This window comes from Drosophila montana, unplaced genomic scaffold (genome assembly GCF_035044405.1).
Source record: "Drosophila montana isolate Dmon_TW-CO22-7 unplaced genomic scaffold, ASM3504440v1 contig_198_1, whole genome shotgun sequence".
Taxonomy (NCBI): Eukaryota; Metazoa; Arthropoda; class Insecta; order Diptera; family Drosophilidae; genus Drosophila; species Drosophila montana.
Window position 1 is genome coordinate 120,476 of NW_026996907.1, and position 20,518 is coordinate 140,993.

General features: G+C 38.0%; 1 protein-coding gene across 4 annotated transcripts in view; it reads right to left on the minus strand.

Annotated features, from left to right (window-relative positions):
• Window positions 1–20,518, minus strand: part of MFS17 (Major Facilitator Superfamily Transporter 17) — a 49,766-nt gene that overhangs the window by 18,538 nt on the left and 10,710 nt on the right. For 2 of the 4 annotated variants that reach the window (XM_064679185.1, XM_064679184.1), the window contains exon 2: window positions 15,189–15,283. The exons of the other annotated variants lie outside the window; for them this stretch is intronic. In XM_064679185.1, coding sequence (XP_064535255.1) covers window positions 15,189–15,246 — 58 coding nt within the window. In that variant the 5' untranslated portion in view covers window positions 15,247–15,283. The remainder of the gene's footprint in view (window positions 1–15,188; window positions 15,284–20,518) is intronic. 4 annotated transcript variants of the gene reach the window in all.

Here is a 20,518-nt window from a genome sequence, read left to right on the forward strand (position 1 = left end):
TAGGCTCTAATAGCGTCACTGACAAAATTGGCTGTGGAAAGGGACACAGCTGGCCGGACTGGCAAATAAAACACCTCCATCGGTCGGTGATGCTATTAGAAAATTGTGTATTCTAACTAGGCTTTTAGCATTTAATTCTTATAATGTATGTATAATGTTTTTAATAATTAGGAAGACACTCGTCTTGTCGACCATAAATTAATAAAAAAATTATCTGAATTACTCTAACTTTCTGGGACAAACTTCTATTGGCGTCAAAAGCCTCCGGTGGTGCTTCGCCTTGCTTTTGTGTTACTTGCCTGCTCAGTTATCCTACGAATCGGGTTCTCTCTACCCTGTGACCTTTGCTTCCCATACCTTGCTCTTTCTAAAAGTCGTCTTTCTATTCGTTGTGTATGGCGATCCCGCCGAATATTTTCGCGTGTTTGTTCGTCTAACCTATAAACTGGGTCTTGTCTACGTCTCGAGTGGTCTTCAGTATTTTGTCTCTGTTCGTGTACTCTATATTATGGGCAGAGTCTACGTCCAGCATTATAATTATATCTATTCGTTTGTCCTATTAACTGAGTCTTGTCTGCGAACTTAGTTTAGTTGCCTATTTCTATTCCTCTCAGTGTTTCTAAAATCATAATTTCCCTCGGTATCCTACTTATTAGGTAATAGTTGTATAAATTTTAATATAAATAAAAAATTTAAATATTTCTACTTCATTATACCATCTGTGCGAATGCCATTCGGTTTCTAACATTTGTGTCACACAATTGCGCAATTACACAACAAATAATCACGGGCGAAACCTATTTTTATTTTACAAGAACCTGATGCCAGATATTTCCATGATTTTAGCAAGTCTAGGGAAAGTCAGATTTTTCAGAACAATGTATCTAAAGTCCGGCTATCATCAAATTCTGCTTGCAGAATGCGATCGAGAGAAGACCTAATTTTCCGCTAACGGAGGGAAGTATGAGTTCTGTCGACTTCCATTTAGACTTGAAAACGCAGGCAAGACATGCAAAATCCATGTCTACGATGTGATTATTTTCTCTGAAAATGAAACAGATCACATTGAGCACGTCGAATGGGTCTTTAAAAGCCTGATCGATGTAAACATGAGAGAAGCTTAAGAAAAGTCAAAGTATTTTAAGACGAGCGTTGAATTCCTAAATTTTGTTGTGACTGACAAAGGTCAAGCCAATAGACGAGCACGTTGAGTGTAAAATTTTGTTTGAACTCATATCATACCAGTTATTACAGAAGTTTTATAAAAGCCTGCGCTTCCATTTAAAAGCCGCTCTCTAGTATCCTCAAGGTTGAAAAATGCTTAGTTAGTAAACACCGATCTGAGAAAGTGCTCTTAGAATTCAATAAACCCCAAGGACATACATTCAACAAACTCAGAAAAATATTGGCCTCTGGCCAGACTTAAGAAAACCTTTCGATCTAACGACCGACTCGTCAAATTATTGGATTACATCTAGAATATTAAAGGACAGCGAAACGAAATAGGCAACAAACGAGAGGGGACTGTTAGCCTAATCCTTACCAAAGCTACGTTATTATTTATACGGAGTAAGAGATATAAACATTTACATTGTCCGTCGACCCATGCCATTTGATGTCTCAGAAATGCACTCCAACGCAAAAATGAAGCGCTGGAAAGCTCGTATTGATGAGTTCAATGTTAAGATTTTCTACAACCTCGATAAGGAAAATCAAGTTGATGCGCTGTCGCAACAAAACGTTAACGCGTTACACGGTCGAAACAACGGATATGCCGTTGAATTTTTCCAGAAATCAAATAATTTAGGAGAAGCCCTTCTCCCCACAAGCAATTTTATTTTATTCGGCAACAAAACGCGTCATATAATACAGTTCACTGACAAAGAGTCAGTGCCACTTGAAGTAAAAGTGGTCAAAGACTGGCGTTCCTTCAAGATAAACTGGTTGGGTGCTTCTCAACTACGAAATTCCGCTACTGCACAAACATCGTGTCGGCAATTTTCGACAGTAACGAGAGGCGTGAGATTCTCACGACAGAACACAACCCAGCGCACTGGTCTAATCAAGAGAATGTGAAATAATTTCCCCAACATGACAAAGTTGACAAACGATATTGTTCTAAACTGCAGGGTCTGTTCCAAAACTTAGTATAACAGGCACCCAAAGAAACAAGAGCTTGGCGAAACACAAATCCATCTTCATACTGGAATCCTCCATATCGATATTTTCTCAGCCGATAAGAAGTATTTCCTGACATGCGTAAACAAATTTTCAAAGTTCGCCAACTTGACATATTGCGTCCCGCAAAACGGAAAACGTGAAAGCACCTCTTATCCAAATAATGAACACATTTCCCTTTTCCTGGAGCGCTTTTACAGCACGCCTAAGAATTGGCAAGGTATATCTGAGATAATTTTGCTAGCCGTGGCCGAGTAAAACCACACAATTCATTCTGTCACTAATCGAATACTAATTGACAATGCTTTCAACCCCAAACTAAGCAGGTAGGAATAGACTAGAGCAAGAATTCAAAGGGTATAAAATCTTCAGCGATCTAGAGAAACCCGGACAAGACAGAACGGATTTTTCGAAGTAAGAGACAAGGCCTTAGTAAATAAAAACAAAAGACTCTGCAATAAGCAGGCTACTTTGTGCGTGGAAGAAAAAGTCGAGGCAGACTTGGGAACCACAGTCTTAATTAAGGGGAGGCTGGTCTTGTGAAAAATTGCCGGACGTGACATAAATTTGGTTTTCATAATAACTTACGCAGTTACCCTCTCTTTTCTAATATTCCAGGCTTAAATCCGTGCTACTTCTATATTTCGCATTGAACCTTGCACCGAGTATCGACTATTCAAACTCCGATTACATTCCATTAGTAGACGGCGATGTATGAGTTTGGAGCCAACTTGTTTACGTAGATTCTCAGCTAATATCTCAGATGTCCTACGTATAGTGGATGAGACCATAAGAAATTTAGACATTCGCACATGTGAAAGCTTTTAGAAATATCGATATCGATACATGGAAAACTTATTGTCCACGTTATAGGTGCAACACAGGATAGTGAGGAGCTTAGACTTTTTGTGTACGCTAAAAGTCGTGGCAGGACCTCCTGTTTCCTCTGATTTCGAACAAATTAAATGGTCCGAGACACAACTCATAGAGTCAAAGAACAGGCATGAGGTGATCAGCACCAAAACGCAGGATCAGATAAACCGTATGAGTAACACCATAACCCAAATTTTTAAGGCAAAATAGAAGGATCAGATTGACTTCGGTCTTCCTCACATAACACTTTTTTTCAAGTGTTATGTTCAGAGCCTCATGCTCACAATAGCTCTAACAAAAGCCAAAATAATAATTCCAATCATCTTAGACCCCGCTGACTTAAAGTCTATTCTAAATGAACCACTCACAGATGTCCCTGTAACTAGCTGAATTAAAATATATATTAAAATTTTACAATCCGATATCATCATCAACTGCGATATTTAATACCCTAGATTTTAGTTCATATGCAAACAAATTCAACTATTCCCCGTAGAACATAATCCCACAACAAAGTTTTGCGATCTTGTAACACATGACACCAGCGCTCGTGGCTTACATGTAGGAAGCGTTGCCCACTGCCAATCTTAGTTTAGCAACCTGGTACCCATTACGATTGTCGAGAACAATGTCAATAATCACACTGCTAATACAAGCGGCGAACTTGTTGGTAAATGGCCCCAAGTTCGTTAAACGCGACTATGTCGTGAGTCGCATCCACATCGTTGCTTAAGATTACCTACTTCTACACCGGCTAAATGAGCAGAATCTGAATGTCATCCAGCAGATCAGAGCCGACATTTCTTCTAGCTAGGCCAAGCAGGTTTTTTCGTTAGAATATAAATCTCTGTGTTAATCGGCGGCTCAATATTGCTCTGGCATCGCTGAGGAACGACCGAGGACGCCCATGCTTCAAGGGAGGAAGATGTTAACAAGAAACACTCCGTGGTCGAACCGGGTAGGCGAGGCCGACGAGCTTCAGTTCGATCAATTGGCCTATTATGCTAACATCGGTCTGCCACCTTAAAGGAGCTACCCGTGAGTTGATTCCTCACACGAGGCGAACGCTCAGCGGTATTGCGGCCAAGTAAGTCGGCTCTGCCGATTCCAGCTATAACAATTAAGAGGTTCTAGTCGGGAACTCCTGACTAGGAGATACCCTGAAACCTCTTATTCCAACACAGAAATGAAGTTGCGTTTGCTTAAAAAAAAAAAGTTCCCTTGGCAGGTTGCGAACTTGCAACAGACCGCACTTGTTGTCGCCGCCTCTACCCAACAGCCATTTATTGGTATGGTATGAATCTTAATGAGAAAAAACGAATTAAAATAGCAGCACAGAAAACAATACAATTTTTTTTTAGATAACTTCTGTGTTTCTTAACCAATCTTAATGAAATTTTCTACAGTAATACTTATTGTGATATGGAATATTTGTGTCAATTGCATTTTAATTGTGGCCTTTATTAGTGGGCTGAATAAATTGGTTACTTGATTAATAGCTATGAGGTAGTAGCGGGGAGGTGGCGATTCGGATATCGATTTTTAATGATTACTTCAAAACAGAACAAGCTATCGAATAATGGAAACAAACTCGTACTGCGCGGGCACTAGGAAGACCTACAAGTCTCCAGCTCTTATAGGTTCTGATATCCTTGCGTTGAAACATACGGGCGGACGAACAGACGGACGGACGGACAAACGGACATGGCTTGATCGACTCGGCTTGTGATGCTGATCAAGAATATATATACTTTATGGGGTCGGAGATGCTTTCTTCTGCCAGTTACATATATTTACACAAATACATAATACCCCATTTTTAATAGGTTCAGGGTATAAAATGTTGACATACAAGAACTATTTTCTTGACAGGTATGTATCTTCCTATAAATTTTGGCATGTTAGTTTAAAGTCCTTACACCATTACGCCATAGATATTAACACACATTTGCTTGTTTATTAATCGGCGACTTAATAAGCTTTTCGTAGACATAACGATCATTTAAATCGTATGCAATTTGCAGCAAAGCTACAATTCAAAATACAAAAACTACTCAACTATAAAAATCATAAAAAAAAAACGATCTGTTTCACTCGACCGCAAAAAAAAGTATTTGAAAATATGGCCTGAAGAACATTAAATCGGGTTCGATGTAATTGAGCTAAGTAAAGCTCCCTAGGTCCTATCCTTTAAAAAAGAATATTATAAGGTAATAGGTTCTGGAGTCACTGTTAATGGAGTCACCCATAATGTTGTCAGACCGAGAACACAGTAAGAAGATTTTAATGATTTGATTGCAGAACGAGAAAGTAAGGATAGCTTTGGAGCGCCGAAGATTGCCTCCAATGCCGTCAATGCTAAGTTTAATGAAAATATCTTAGAAAAAAGAATGTTTTGCAATAAAAGAACCTACTTTTCGACCGATCGATCATATATCAGCTATATGATATAGTGGTCCGATGTTGATAGGATTTGCATATAAATGATGTTATGATTCGATCTGGCCGTTTACAAAATATATACTGCCTGCAACAGCAATACAGACCTATGTAAGGTGCAAAAAAATAGCTTTAAAACTTAGAGACTAGTTCTTTGCGCAACCGACTGAGGGGCGCAGTCGTTTAAGGTACGACATGAGTCGCAAAGTACAAAAACAAATATATATGCTCAGACTATATGTAAAGACTATCTGCCTGCTAAATAGTTTAGAATAGATGACTTTATACGAGGAAAAGAAGATAAATTCTCTGTAATGCTTGTTGTTCAGAGCATCGTTATTTGAATAAGATGTAATCGATAAAGGTGTGGAGAGAGTTGGACGCAATTGACTTATGAGTAAATATTACACCAAGCTCAACGCTTTATTAAAGAAGGCAGATTAATCTTCAAAGGTCTAAGGGAGTATGACGTAAATCGCAAACGAGGATTTCAGTGTAGTCCACGAAGGGCAAACAACAAAAATTCTTTCTATAGAAATTCCCTTCGGTCCTAGTGGATATCCAGAGATATATAAAGGGTCTTTGTCGTTTCCGGATCGTCAAACTTTAACCTTTAACCATCGCTTGATTAAACCCAAAACAATTCAGGTCTTGTTGAGATTCGAATTTCCGTTTATGATCAAGAATGACACATAGACATTAATTTCACTACTGGTACTGTTGACACGCTCGAGCAGTACGAGTTCAGGGGTGTAAGAAACCATTTAAGGAGGGCTTTAATGGAAAGTCATTACATGGCATTTGGATCAATTTAGATTTAAATTTTTAGATGTAAAAGATTACATGAGGCCATATCTTTATATGCAAGGCACAAAAACAACAAGGAAACATTCGAGAGTAAGATAGTATCGGGAGAAGGTTATTATGGAAAAGTCACCTGAATACATTCAGAAAACGAATTTCTGAAAAGAGCATTTTGGATTCTGTTCTGTGAGAAATCAGAGTTTCACGTAGGTTTTACATTTTTAATCACATTAGTTCTCTTGAGTGCCAGACCTTTTGACATTCTTATTTATTGTTTTTGTCATTTGGCACCAAAAGAAATGTTTTTTAACCCTGAAGTCCATTGCAAACGATTAAAAATTGAGGATAATGTTTTTGAGCAAATATATGTAAGTGGCAGAATGACCCAATGAAGTAAACATACTCTTGACCAGCATCGATGGCCAGGTCGATCTAGCTATGTCCGTCCGTCCGATCATATGTATGAACGCAAGGATGCCAGAACCTTTAAGACCTAGAGATTTGAACGTAGGTCCTCCTAGTACCTGCGCAGTACGAGTTTGCTTCCAATAATCGTTAACTTGCCCCGCTTTCAAGCAATCGATAAACATTGAATTAAAGTATGTTTCATTTGATAGCTAAAATAAATGCTGAATGGCTCGTGCCATCTCTTATTATTACTATTACTATTTGAAGCTATTGAAGTTGCAATTATTATTCCTGGTTGGCGATCACTACTATTTCTTCGCTAATCGGAAGTGGAATTTTACGAAAAAATAACATTTATTAGTATCTGAGAGTGATTAATCGACGTACACAAGATTTGTTGAAAGCAGAGATAAATCATTTCTATTCGCCATTTTTTCCATCAAAACTAGGTAATTTAAGCGCAAGTAGCTGGTTGCTGCTTTAAGAATGTTTGACCTTGCAATTGTATGGTTCTTGCATTTATTTGTGCAATTCAATACGCAATGATACTGATTTCTTTTTCGTTCTCAAATTTCCAAAAAGCAAGCTGCATAGTAGCATTTTGTTGTATGGTGTTACTCATCTTAGTGTTTATATTGTCTATGCCTGAACCCTCTTATTCCAACACCAACACGCTCGTTCGCTTTAGTAGTAATAAAGATAAATTAAAAACAAAAGTTTCCTTGGCAGGGTTTGAACTCGCAATGGACCGCATTACATGCTGCCGCCTCTACTCAACAGCTACACCAGCCAAAAATAAATAAAAAATTTAGTTTCCTCAGTAGGGTTCGAACTGGGAGCAAGCCATATTACTTGCCACTGCCTCTACCCAACAGCCACACCAATTAAGTCGTAATGAGAAAAAACTAATTTAAATAGCAGCACGGAAAACAATACAATCGCACTTGCAATGCTGTTGATAGAATTCAAAGCAGACGCGCATGAATGTGTGTGCGTACATGAATACAGAAATTCTTGGAATTTGCGCTTGCTGTTGTACGTGTTTGCAGGCCAAAACACATTTTCTTTCGTGCTTCTTAACCGATCTTGATGAAATTTTCAGTAGTAAATATAATTGTACCATAAAATATTCGTGTATTCTCATGACAATTGCATTTAAATTGTGGCTTAATTAGGTAGGCAATACAAATTGGCTTACTAACATGATTTATAGCTTTGTGGTGGTAGCGGGGATGTGGCGATAGCTATAAAATGAAAGATACTTGATAAATTTATACTATTCTAGAAGCTACATCTCAAGTTTGGTGACTCTAGCTCTTATTATTTACCAAAATTGTTAAAAAAACAGGATCGATTTTTATCGATTGCTTGGAAACGGGGCAAGTTATCGTATATCGGAAACAAACTCGATCTGCGCATGTACTAGGAGGACATACAGCTAAATATAAATAACAAATTTAGTTTTCTCAGTAGGGTTCGAACTGGGAACAAACCATATTACTTGCCGCTGCCTCTACCCAACAGCCACCCCAATTAAGTCGTTCTTATAGGTTCATACGGAAAGACGGACGGAATGAAGGACGGACAGACGGTCAGACAGACGGACATGGCTACCACTTAACTTTATAAGCGTATTAAATATTTCGAAGATCTTATTTTTTGTACAAATTTTCGCTGGTCATAAAATCGTTTAAGCGATCAGTCTCTTGTATATGTTACTGCATGTGTGTGACAAGCGTTTACTTTTTCTGCTTAACGGGTTGTTATAGGTAATTAGGCGTGATCTGCTCATTTACACATATTTTTATGTGTGTGTGTGTGTGTGTGTGTGTGTACAGCCCGAAATTCAAAAATTTCAAAAACTTTAAATCATGTCAATAAGTTTTTCACTTCACGTTAGCGGGAGTGTGACCGACTGCTGATCTGCGTTAGCTGATAATGAAAGGTAGGACCGGTTGCGGAACAAGTCGTTTATTACACCAGGCAGACGTGCTCTGTGCTATATCAAAATCGAAACTAAACCTAGAGTGAATTGGTTCCTAGAGCTAGAGTCGGCCGCAGCTAACAAAATTATCTTAAACATGGCGCGTGCTGTTTCCAAACAGAATGAAGTTGCCCTTGAAGTTGCTTCTTCTAAAATTATTTGATTTCTGGAACAATTCTCATAACATCTTAACATTGAACTAGACAATACAAGCGTTTTAGCGTTTAATTTTTACGTTGGAATAACTTTCTGAGACTGCAAATGTTAAGGGTTGACGAGCAATGTAAATGTTTATATCTTTTACTCGTTTTGCTGTCCATCAATGCTCTAAATATTATAGTAACAAGGCGATTGTTTTTAGAAAGAACTGCTTCTATCCCATAATTTGACGAGCCGGTCGTTAGATCAAACGATTTCTTATAGGCCAATATTTTTCTGAACATGATTAATTAATTAATGGGTTCATTGAATTCTATGAGCACTTTCTCAGGTCGCTGTTTACTAACTAACCCGTTTTCATCATACTAGAGCGGCTTTTAAATGGAAGCGAAGACTTTTATAAAACTTCTTTAATAACTGGCTAAGCCCAGAAATGATTTTCCAGAACAAGAATTTCCGCTCAACGTACTCTAAAGCCTTGACCTTTTCGGAGTCATTTAGTCCTTTGTCAGTCACAACAACACTTAAGAACTCAACGCTAGTCTTAAAATACTTTGACTTTTCTTAAGATACACTCATGTTTGCATCCATCAGGCTTTTTAAGACCCAGTCGACTTGCTCGATGTAATCAGTCTCATTTTCAGAGAAAATAATCACTTCGTAGACATAGACTTAGCATGACTTGCCTGCGTCATTTTGGAAAAATCTGGCTTACCCAAGATTTGCTAAAATCATTGAAATATCTGGCATCAGGTACTTGTCTCGAATAGTCTTTTCGTTTAGTTTACGAAAATCTATAACCATCCGCTTTGGCTTATTACCTGACTCATCTGTTCCCTTTTTATCGACCACCCATATTGCACCATTATATAGAGATCGTGAGTTCACGAGTTATGAATTCGGTTACTCCCATTGGGTACGAATATAGCTTTGAAAATATGAGCTGGTTATTCATTGTGCGGATTATGGCTACTACAGATTTGTTGTATGGCAGTGTCTCGTCAGAGTCTGCTAAAGCTCTGCTTTCGAGCATTTAAACAAATTTTGCCTTTGCGGCCATTTGGAATTTTGGTAAAATTAACATTTTTACATCTGTCGTCTATCTGCGTTAACAGATCTATGCCGATGATAACTTTGAAGGTTGTTAGTGAGTTTAACAAGAATAAAGGTCTGCTTATGCCAAATTTTTTTAAGAATCATTTTTGTGCGATATTTTTTGCAATTTCTGATGCCACTTGTCGTACGCCTCGGACCCTTAGTTGGTATCAAGGTATCAATGCTGCTCAGATTTATAAGCCTTCTGCTCTAGGCTTCTGGCCATGTTCTCTGCAAAGTGTTATACCATTCGCTACGGCAGCGCTATATGCGAAATCGAACTTACTAATTATAGCATCGAAGAATACTTCGCGATGATCGAGACGCAGACAAGACCCAATATATTGCCCAAAAGAACAGAGACAAAATACTGAAGACCACTCGATAAGCTAATTCTATAGTTAGCCAACAGGATCAATTGGCTGATACTATGCGTCGATCGAGACGCAGATAAGACCCAATCTACCGGGCAAATGAACAGAGACAAAATACTAAAGACCACTCGAGACGTAGACAGAACCCAGTTTATAGGTCAGACGAACAAAAACGAGACAATATTCGGAGGGCTCGCCATACACAACTAATAGAACGATGACTTTTAGAAAGAGCTAGGAATAGGAAGCAAAGGTCACAGGCCAGAGAAAATCTGATTCGTATGATAATTGAGCATGCAAGTAACACAAGTGCAAGGCGAAGTGCGCGCATTAAATCACCACCGGAGAAAGCTTGTCCCAGAAAGTTAGCCAGTATAAGAGTAATACAGGTAACAGAATAACAGAGAATAGGCGCAATGCGACCAGGAACAGAGGATAGGTCGTCTCAAGCAATAGGTGATAACCTAAATGCTCTGCAATCTGCGTTAAAAAGAACACTTAAGTAGGGTCCCGATCAGGTGTGCCTTTGTTCCAAAGATTTATAGTTTCCACATTAAATAGACAAAATGTCTCATGGGGTTATTGAATGCAAGTGTGGTGCAGAAGCATGCTCAGATTTTTTAAATCTTTCCTCTATACTCCCATCTGTTCATTATATATATCGTTGTTGCAAAACATAAAGTCGTAGCATTAAACTAGGCAAAAACCAGATCAACGCATTCAATAATAATATTTTAATAAAAACTTGAAGACTATTGTAAGTTAGGTTTGTCAGTCGAATTACACGAAACCTATCTGAACGAGCCGCACAGAATCCAATAAAAAAAATGTTCAATTAAAAGCCAACAACACTTACAGTTTGTTAAATTATATAATTTAAATTTGCATGGCGTCACGGATAGACTCTTTTAAAGTTAATAAAGAAAACAAAAGAAACTCAAATGGTTAACTGTGTAACTATAAAAATTAAAATAAAATCGCGTAAGCCGGGAATAACTTAATCCATTCTTCTACCTACTTTGGACAATACCAAGAAAAGTACCATCTAATGTGGAACGTTCGGATCAGCAGGTAATGAAGTCACGTATTCACTTCTTGTCACATATGTTAAGTAGTTGAGCATAATTGTAATTTGCATGCACCAAATAACCGGTTTGGAGATTATTATATATAATATTGGTGCGATATGTAGTGTAGTGCTTCTAAGCGAATGTTTCAATAGTTATCAAAATTAATTGACACTACAATTTCATATCGCATAGTCGTTGATGTTACCCCCTTTTGCCTTTACTCGCAACCATTGTAAATTATACAGTTACTCGAGACGAAGCACTTGTATATAAGTGCAGTACACCAATACATACACATGTATATAGCAAAACAGCTGCAGTCTGCTTTTTCGTGCAATAGTTGTTGACCGACGCCTTTTCTTTGTGACGTATCGATCACGGCTAAAATAAACTTAATACAGTTTGATTTTAATATTACTTTATAATTATTAAATTTAGAATTTAGCATTAAACATGGCAACTTTGACGATTCAAATTCAAGTTCAATATGTCTATTAAAATCATATGGCGTTTAAATGATCAGATAAGAAAAGGGAAATTAAACCATGGATATACAGAGATAGAATGTAGATAAGAAATGTTGGCATCACATATATATACAGCGTTCAAATAACAGACTCGAGTAGAAACTTTCGACCCAGATGATGATTGTAACGCCTGCAGGCATGCCTACGCACATATTTAGTGAAAAATACTCCGCGTTCAAGAAATTTATTAACCTGTTCGAAACTATTGTTTGTAACGATCATGCGATTCAGAGTATAGAGAAATTTAATCATCTGATCTCAAGTGTCTCTAAAGCACTAGTCACTGTTAGAGCATTTCAAGTCATCGACGACAATTATTTGAAATCATTAGACAACCTAAAGAAAGTATACGAAAATGAATGTCTAATATTCAATGAAAATATTTCGGCTCTCCTTACCTACCTAAAATAGCGCAACCTTCTGCTGTATCATCGAGATCTCTAATTATTACTGTCTCCGCCATCTATGGCTTGGTCCTGGATGACAAAAAGATTTCTAGCGCAATTCTCATTCGCCTCGTTATGTAAAAGCTTCTCATCCATCCAGCCCGAACCGGTTTACGTCAAGCTATCTCAGCCAATTCTCTCCAACAAAACTGAGAATGAAATGAAAACCTCTGCCTTGTTCAATTGGCAATTGGCCAGGCAATTGGCCTTCACATCCAATTCGACACAGTATTCTGAGGATCCTACCAAACATCTAATTGGCAGACCCCCATTCCACTCGTGCTCGCAGATTGACGTGTTGTTAGAAGCAAACATTATTCCGTCAATCCTACCCGGCGGCACACAATCTAACAAATGCGGCCTGCTTCTGGACATGCAGAAATTCTTCGGTTGGATCCCCACTGGCCCAGTCCACAATGATTTCGGTCACCCCACAACCACTATTGAATGATCTTCTTACACAGTTTTGGGAGGTGGAAAATCTGCCAGCCAAACTGGCAAAGAGTAAATAAATTTACTCGCACCACCAAAAGGGATGAGACAGGCAGATATATCGTTACGTTACCCTTCTAAAATCCTGATCAGATCAACTCCATACAGTTTAATTATCCAGATCTTGAAATGCGTTCTTTCGCCATTTTTTCAACGCCGATTTAACCAAAACGTACCGGCAAATCCGTGTTGTCTCAAAGCACACCATTGCAAAGAATCCTCTACCGGAATGGTGATGGCGAGCTTTGTGATTATGTGCTCAACACCTCCACCTTCGTTGTCAACAGCGATTTAATGCCTGACGTTCGCTCGCAATACCCTTTGGGTACACGAGCCGATTTCTTTGAAATTGAAGAAAATAACCTTGCGCTGAAAAGCAGACACTGATGAGTTGCGCCCCCTCCGACATGGAAGTGAATCAATATACGAAACGTGAGGTGATTTTACATTACATATCGCCAAGCTGTTCGATCCGAGCTAAGATCGTTGTGCAAATGATCTAGGTTCATGATCTCGGTTGAAATGCATCCTTGCCAAGCCAATTCCTCCAAAGGTGGCAAGAATTCCTCGACAGCTATGCAACTCTCACTAAGATACGCATCCCCAGATGAGTTCAAATTTCCTCTAAAGCAAAGTTACAGTTCCTTAAGTTATGCGATGCGTCTCAGAGCGCTTACGAAGCACCAAGTTACACCTGTATTGAAACTGTGCAGGAAGGTTCAGTCCACATGCTGACAGCGGAAACCAGGGTCGCTGCTGTGTAGGCCATCTGCGTATCTCACTTAGAAATGTGCGCATGTGTCCTGCTTACGGAACTGACCGCAGCGCTATATCATAGTGCTAGGCTGCAGGACGCCATGCAAATGGACGACCTTCGTGTCTAATAGAGTTGTCAATATTACTCAATCTCCAACTGCAGCAAATGGGCTCACGTTTGCTCCGAATGCAACCCTGCTGATCTGGCTAGCAAAGGTGTTCCCTCATACGACCCAGTGGTATGGACCAGAATGAATACAATTGCCACAATCGCAATGACCAAACACGATCGAGTCAGTCTATAGAGTGAGGAGATGCAAATTAGCAAAGTTGCTTCCAAAATCCAATATCGTGGACCGTTTCTCCGAATTTGGCTTCATACCGTTGTCAAAAACCTGATATTCGATTGCCGGAGGACACCAAGAGCACCGAGGTATGCGAAGCCCAAGAGCGGCTTGTTGTACATACTCAACGCATTAAGTACCCAAGGAGTATTAGTGTTTGCTCGACATTCTTCTTTTACCAAGTTCAAGAGCAATCATTAATGTCAATCCGATTATTGATCAAAATGGAAACATGAGAGCATGCGGGTGTGTGTGAGCTTCGAAGTCTCCCTCCTTATGAAAGCACTATCACACGTCTTCTCCTTCGCTTTACGCATCGCATATTTCTCCATGGTGGACACCAGATAATGATATGCTTAATCAGGTGCAAGTTCTGGATTTCATACTTGGTAGATATCAAAAACTTCGATATCAAAAACTACACAGCTTAAGCATGCTTCATTACCAAGTGCTAAGTGTGCGACTTTGTATCCTTTAGCACATGAGCCATACATTTAAAAGCCACTTCCGACCGGAAAATTCCTTATCGGTTTCGCTCGATTTGTTTCTCGGCGAGGGTGCCGCCATCAAATGTACTCCGACAGCGACAAAACGTTCGTTGGAGCCTTCGAAGCCTTATCGCGTGACTTCGTTAAGCCCGCGAAAACGTGTATTAATTCAGTTTACAGCCATCAGAATGTGTCCTGGCTATTCAACCCTCCCTGCGCCCCGCACATAGCTGGTTTATGGGAAGCGGAAGTAAAGTTTCAAAACAGGAAACCGTTTGAAATTCTTCGAGACTTAAGCGGTAATTGATCCGTGAAGTCGGACGATTCGCATCAATGTAGCCTTGGCAACGGTTTCGGGCTTTCTCTCACCCTCATTTGTGTAGAAGGGGCTTGTACCTCATATATCATCACAAAGGGGCCCTAGGGTACGATAATTGAAGTTATACTCCAGACAGAGAATCAACTTCAGATTTGCACCCCTATAACACAAATCGAGGAGAAAATTGTCACTGCACACTGTTAGGAAGCTAAGAAATAATGTGGATATACTCCATAACATATAACATTAATTGAAAAATTTTAAGACATATATACAGACATTTTCTACATATTTTTATTAAATCGGTATTTTTGTTAATGTTACTCGTAAGTTTTTTGATTTGTTTTTTTTTGTTTGCAGTAAATCTAAGATGGTGACAGATCACACTTTCAAAATAGCAGAAAAAGTTTCAATATTTTAAAAGAATCTCACCTCTAACACTCGTATAATACGAATAAGTTCTTCGTTTTTCCATCGGTATAACATACATTATCTGCGCAGGATGTCCTTTTTATATATATAAATTTCTAAAAGAAAATATTAAACAATATAGAATACATTAATAAAGCAGTTTTGAGCCGATCCATGGAGTCTGTCAGTCTGACAGTGCTGTTTGACAATATATTTAATAGCTGATACGAGCAGCAACAAGCACTGAAGTGAACGAATCCTTTCACAGGCAACTACTAATAACATTGTCGAGATTGTGGAATCTGATCAGTAAACAAATAAGGTAGTAGTGTACAACTATATGGTTTATAAGTCTAATTAACCTGTGGATGTGCTCAATAGTGTAAAAGGCTGGTACATCCAGTAATGCATAAGGGCTACTATAGGTCGAGACAGCTGCTAGATAGCTTGTCAAGTAATGATCTTATCTATGAGTTAATACTAGCTTGACATTGTTAAGAAAAAGGGGAAAGCGTCACTTCAGAGCAGAATTGATTGAACATGGATGTAGGTGAATTTTTTCGAGATTAAATTACGAAATGTACATGTATAAAAAAATAAAAGGACTATTACAATCTCAGAAGTGGGATATTAACACGGCAACGGAAGATATTAATGATTATAAAATGACTGGAAGTTGTGGGTGCCTCCACAATAGGCTCCAAGGTCGAGCTAGTATCGCAGGATGGACGAAACTGACAATGCGGAGGATCCGATCGACAGTCAGGCACCACAATGAAATGTTATATACTATTGTATTATATTATACGGAGTTAGCAGGCAGAAATTTTTATTAATTATTTAAATATAAATTAAAATCTATATTTAAAAAAAATTATTTTAGTCATTACTGTAATTTCATCTATGAGGAGTAACATACATTCTTATGTGCGCTAGAAAACTAACAAAATTGATTTCATTGGCAGCAAAAGCCAATGCATATATGTATGTGTGTTCATATTTTGATACTCATACATAATTCACACATACAAACATAGGTGCCTGCGCGCCATTGGCTGAGACAAGAACTTCTTTCTGTGTTGTTATTATTTTACTTTTAAATTTGCATGTACATTTTTTCAAGAGTATCTAGGGTTATGTACCATTCCTATAAATCACGCACATTAATGATTAAGCAAAAGTACTATGCGTAGATCGTAATAAAACTTTTTGACTCAATGTACTTCGAGAACGAAACGACGCAGAGCACCATCAACCAGCTTTGCTGAAGGCAGGCTGGCGACTAACTTCGTTGCTCGTGTCAGCATCAACAAGCCGCGACATCGGCGTTCGTTCGTCTGGCTTTTGGAGAGCGAAGAGGCAGTCGGCTGGCGTCGTTTAATGTTGGAAAAGCCAGGTGAAAAGCCAAGCTACAAATTTTGCGTCGCATTCAAATGTATGGGCGCTACTCATTTTAGTGTTTATATTGTTTGTGTTAAAGGCAATCCTGATGAACATTTGGGTCTTTAGGCCAGATTTCAATGCTTTAATTACAGTGAAGATGCAACGTGCATTTGCAGATGTGCCTTGCAGGTGCGTGGCGGTTCTGCTGGAAAAGAAGGCGCAAGGTCGGAAGTAACTTAGACAGTGCTATACCAAAGGATTCACGCTGTTATAATTGCAAAGTCATTGGGTCAAGGACTTTTTAATCCCAAAAGAGATCATGGTTCGTGCTATGGATGTGGTGTCATCGGAAAGCTCAATATGAAAATAATTATGTAAGAAGAGCATTATGTTATGATTATAAATAATCAAGAAAAATTAATTTTTATTTAATAGTGTCGGCTGACGAGTCTATGAAGTGGGCAGTAATATTGGGAGGATTGTGATTTAAATATGGACCTGGGCGTTTAGAGCGTTCTGGAAATAATTGCTGTAGAGTATGTTGAGAGTCAAATAAAAAAGATGAATAATTAATAAAATAACTGGACTTTAATAGTGAAAAACCAGTTTAAGCAAGTAGATTGGATAATAAATTGTAAGATTTTTCGACTTTTTCGACGAAATTGGCAATTTAAGAATGTGAAAATCATAGTTAAAAGTTTAAAAGCATTTATTTGTTCGCCACTGTGATTGCCATACGCTGAAAAATAAAATATATATGAATACCTGAGGGATCATTCAGCCAACAGTTCTTAATATGCATAACCGATATAGATAGACTGTCGCATAGATTTTAGAAGGTTAAATAAAATTAGGATTATTTACCAAGCTAGATTTAAAAAATATATCTTTTATTGTTTTAGTTGAAAGGGAATTCATAAAGTTTACATCTTTCGTAACTCCTTTGGGACAATTTGAAATTTGAAGGATGACGATGGGATTACAAACGGCTCCATAAGTATTTCATGGATTTATCAACGGTATATTTTTAGATATGATTCGACATAAAAAAGTAGTTTAATATATGGACGACTTTATAATAGCATATTGGAATATATATGAACATTTGAAAGACTTAAGAGAGGTAATTGAGCGCGTAGTTGAGTTTTAATTAGAGTTGAGGTTAGAGAAATGTGAGCTTATGCAAGACAAAGTTAAATACTTAGGATTTTAAATATAAAAGGCGGGTATAAAAGCTGACGATTTTGGGGTTTGAGGCGGTAAAGCAACTTTCGCATTCAGGATAAAAACTTTTCTTCGACTTTGTTCACATTTTAGAAGATTCAAAACGACTTTTCTACAATTGCGAAACCAATGTATGATTTACTATGAAGAGTATTTAAAACAAAAACAGCTAAATTGGTTTCGGCACTTGAAATAAACATTTTTTGCAGAGAAGGCGTTTTAAAATTATGACACTAAATAGCAGAGGGGTTATAAGCTCATTAAAATATAATTTTGGATCATATAGTAGACCGAGCTGTATAATATCTGATCGGGAGAGCTGTCTTACATCGGCTGAGTTTGAAGAATTTTTAAGGGAAAGCAAATGTGAAACTTTTAATAATTGCAATGCGTTCTCTGCAAGTATATGGGCAAGTGGAACGCATAAATAGGAGTTTAGGTATTAGGATAGGATTATTGAAAGAGATCAGTATACATTGAACAACACTCAGCATTGTAGCACCAAACCGGTGTTAAAAATTACAAATATTTGCTTGAAGATATAAATGGCGTTCAGTTATCTCGAAATCCTTATCAGGGTGTTTGGAGTGCTAAAAACATTAGATGTTGAATTAAATAAATCTAATAAGCAGACAATATCTTAAAATACGCAATATAATACAATTTAAGATAAGATTCAAAATATATTATAAAAGCCAAAATGTATTATTAAATCTTAATGTACTAGTTGTAAGTATATAAGAAGTTAAATGTTAAGCTAAGATAGAGGACTATCTCATGGTCAGGATGACCGAGTGTAACAGGCTGGTACATCACTAGGTGTGAAAGGCTTACTATAGTCAATTCAATTTCGATAAGACTTATTAGCGCTGCAGGGCATATAAATTGGTAAGAGGCTCTAGTCGGGCGCTCCCGACTAGGGGATACCCTAAACCCTCTTCCACCAACACCAAATGAAGCTCACGCTACGAGTTTGCTTATCGGTAATAAAAAATTTAATGAAAAAAATTAGTTCCTCCCAAACGGGCTCGTACCCGTATCGGACGCTCTACTTGCCACCGTCTCTACTTGACAGCCATATTTATTATGGCACATAAGCACATAATACAATACAATCGCAATTGCAATGCTGTTTATATAATTCAATAATGACGTGGAAGAATGTATGGAACATGTACGCAGAAATTCATGCAATTTGCGCTGGCAGCCGCAAACACGACAATATAATAACTTTCGATATCGATTATTATTGATTCCTTGGAAACGGGGCAAGTTATCGATTATCGGAAATAATCTCGTACTACGGGGTACTGGGAGGACCTACGTTCAAAATTGCAAGTCTCTGGATTTTATAGGTGCTGAGATTTTTGAGTTCATACATACAGACGGATGGACAGACGGACGGACGGACAAGGCTAGATCGACTCGGCTTGTGATGCTGATCAAGAATATATATACTTTATGGGGTCGGAGATGCTTCCTTCTGCCTGTTACTTACATTTGCACAAATACATTATACCCTCTCTCCCATTTTTAATGGGTTCAGGGTATAAAAATTGTTGTTGTGCTGAGTCATTGAACAAACTAAGTGCTCATGACATTTAGGCAACGGCAGAAATAATAACAAGAAAGAGGGGATATCTTCGGCAGACTCAACCTTTTTATAATGCTCATAATGCTTTGCCCGTATCTAAGAAGCACAGAGAAAATAGTTAATGACGAGTATGGTTAGGATATTTTGAAAAACAAGAAGTTTTTGATGGCAGCTTTATGATATAGTGATCCGATGTTGAGAAGATTTTGCATAAATTTAGGGAGCATAGTAAAGCATACAACTGCCGGGTTTGCTTAAGATATCTTGAAAAAAAAAGGTTTCCATACAACAACTTTATTTTCGACCGATCGTTCCTGTGGCAACTATTTGATATAGTGGTCCGTCGTTGATAGGATTTTGCAAATATATGAGAAGATATCTTGATAAACAAAAAAGTTTTTCATACAAGAACCTTATTTTCGACCGATCGTTCTATGGCTTTATGATATAGTGGCCCGATCCAGCTGGTTCCGACATACTGACTACTGCGTGCAACAGAGAGAGGCACTTCTGCAAAGATGTATAAAGATAGCTTTAAGCCTGAGAGACTAGTTCGTATAGAAACATACAGACATAAAGACGGCTGTTGATACTGATCAAGAAAATATATACTTTATGGGGTAGGAGATGTCTCCTTCTATTTGATACCCATTTCACATGCAAGGGTATAAAAGTAACTTTTTTGAAGAGGAATTCATAACATGTACTTTGGTACTTACTTGTTGTTTTGTTTTCTTTTTCTTTGTGATTGGCAAGTAAATCTTGTTGTAAAGAAAGTAAAGAAATTAGAAATATTCAAAGCTTTTCGATGAAGGTTATTCTTAACTTCGTATTGACAATGGAGATGTCACATACGTTACAGCTTGAGACTTGATTGTATTTTTACGAATATGGGCACACAAGATGAAATTATATATGGTGAACATTTGGTTAGCTAGTATTCCGACGAATGTGAGCCTAGACTGTGCGGTAGTGTGATAGGCAGCTAAGTTCTAAATTTTAAAAATGGACAGAGTATTTTATCATGTCGTTAAATTCCATGTTGTGTATTTGGTCGACAACCTCTCAGATAGTACTTTCGGTTTAAGCTTTCGATATTAATGTGCAGATTGATATGTGACACATATAGCTTTTGATAATATCAGAGTTA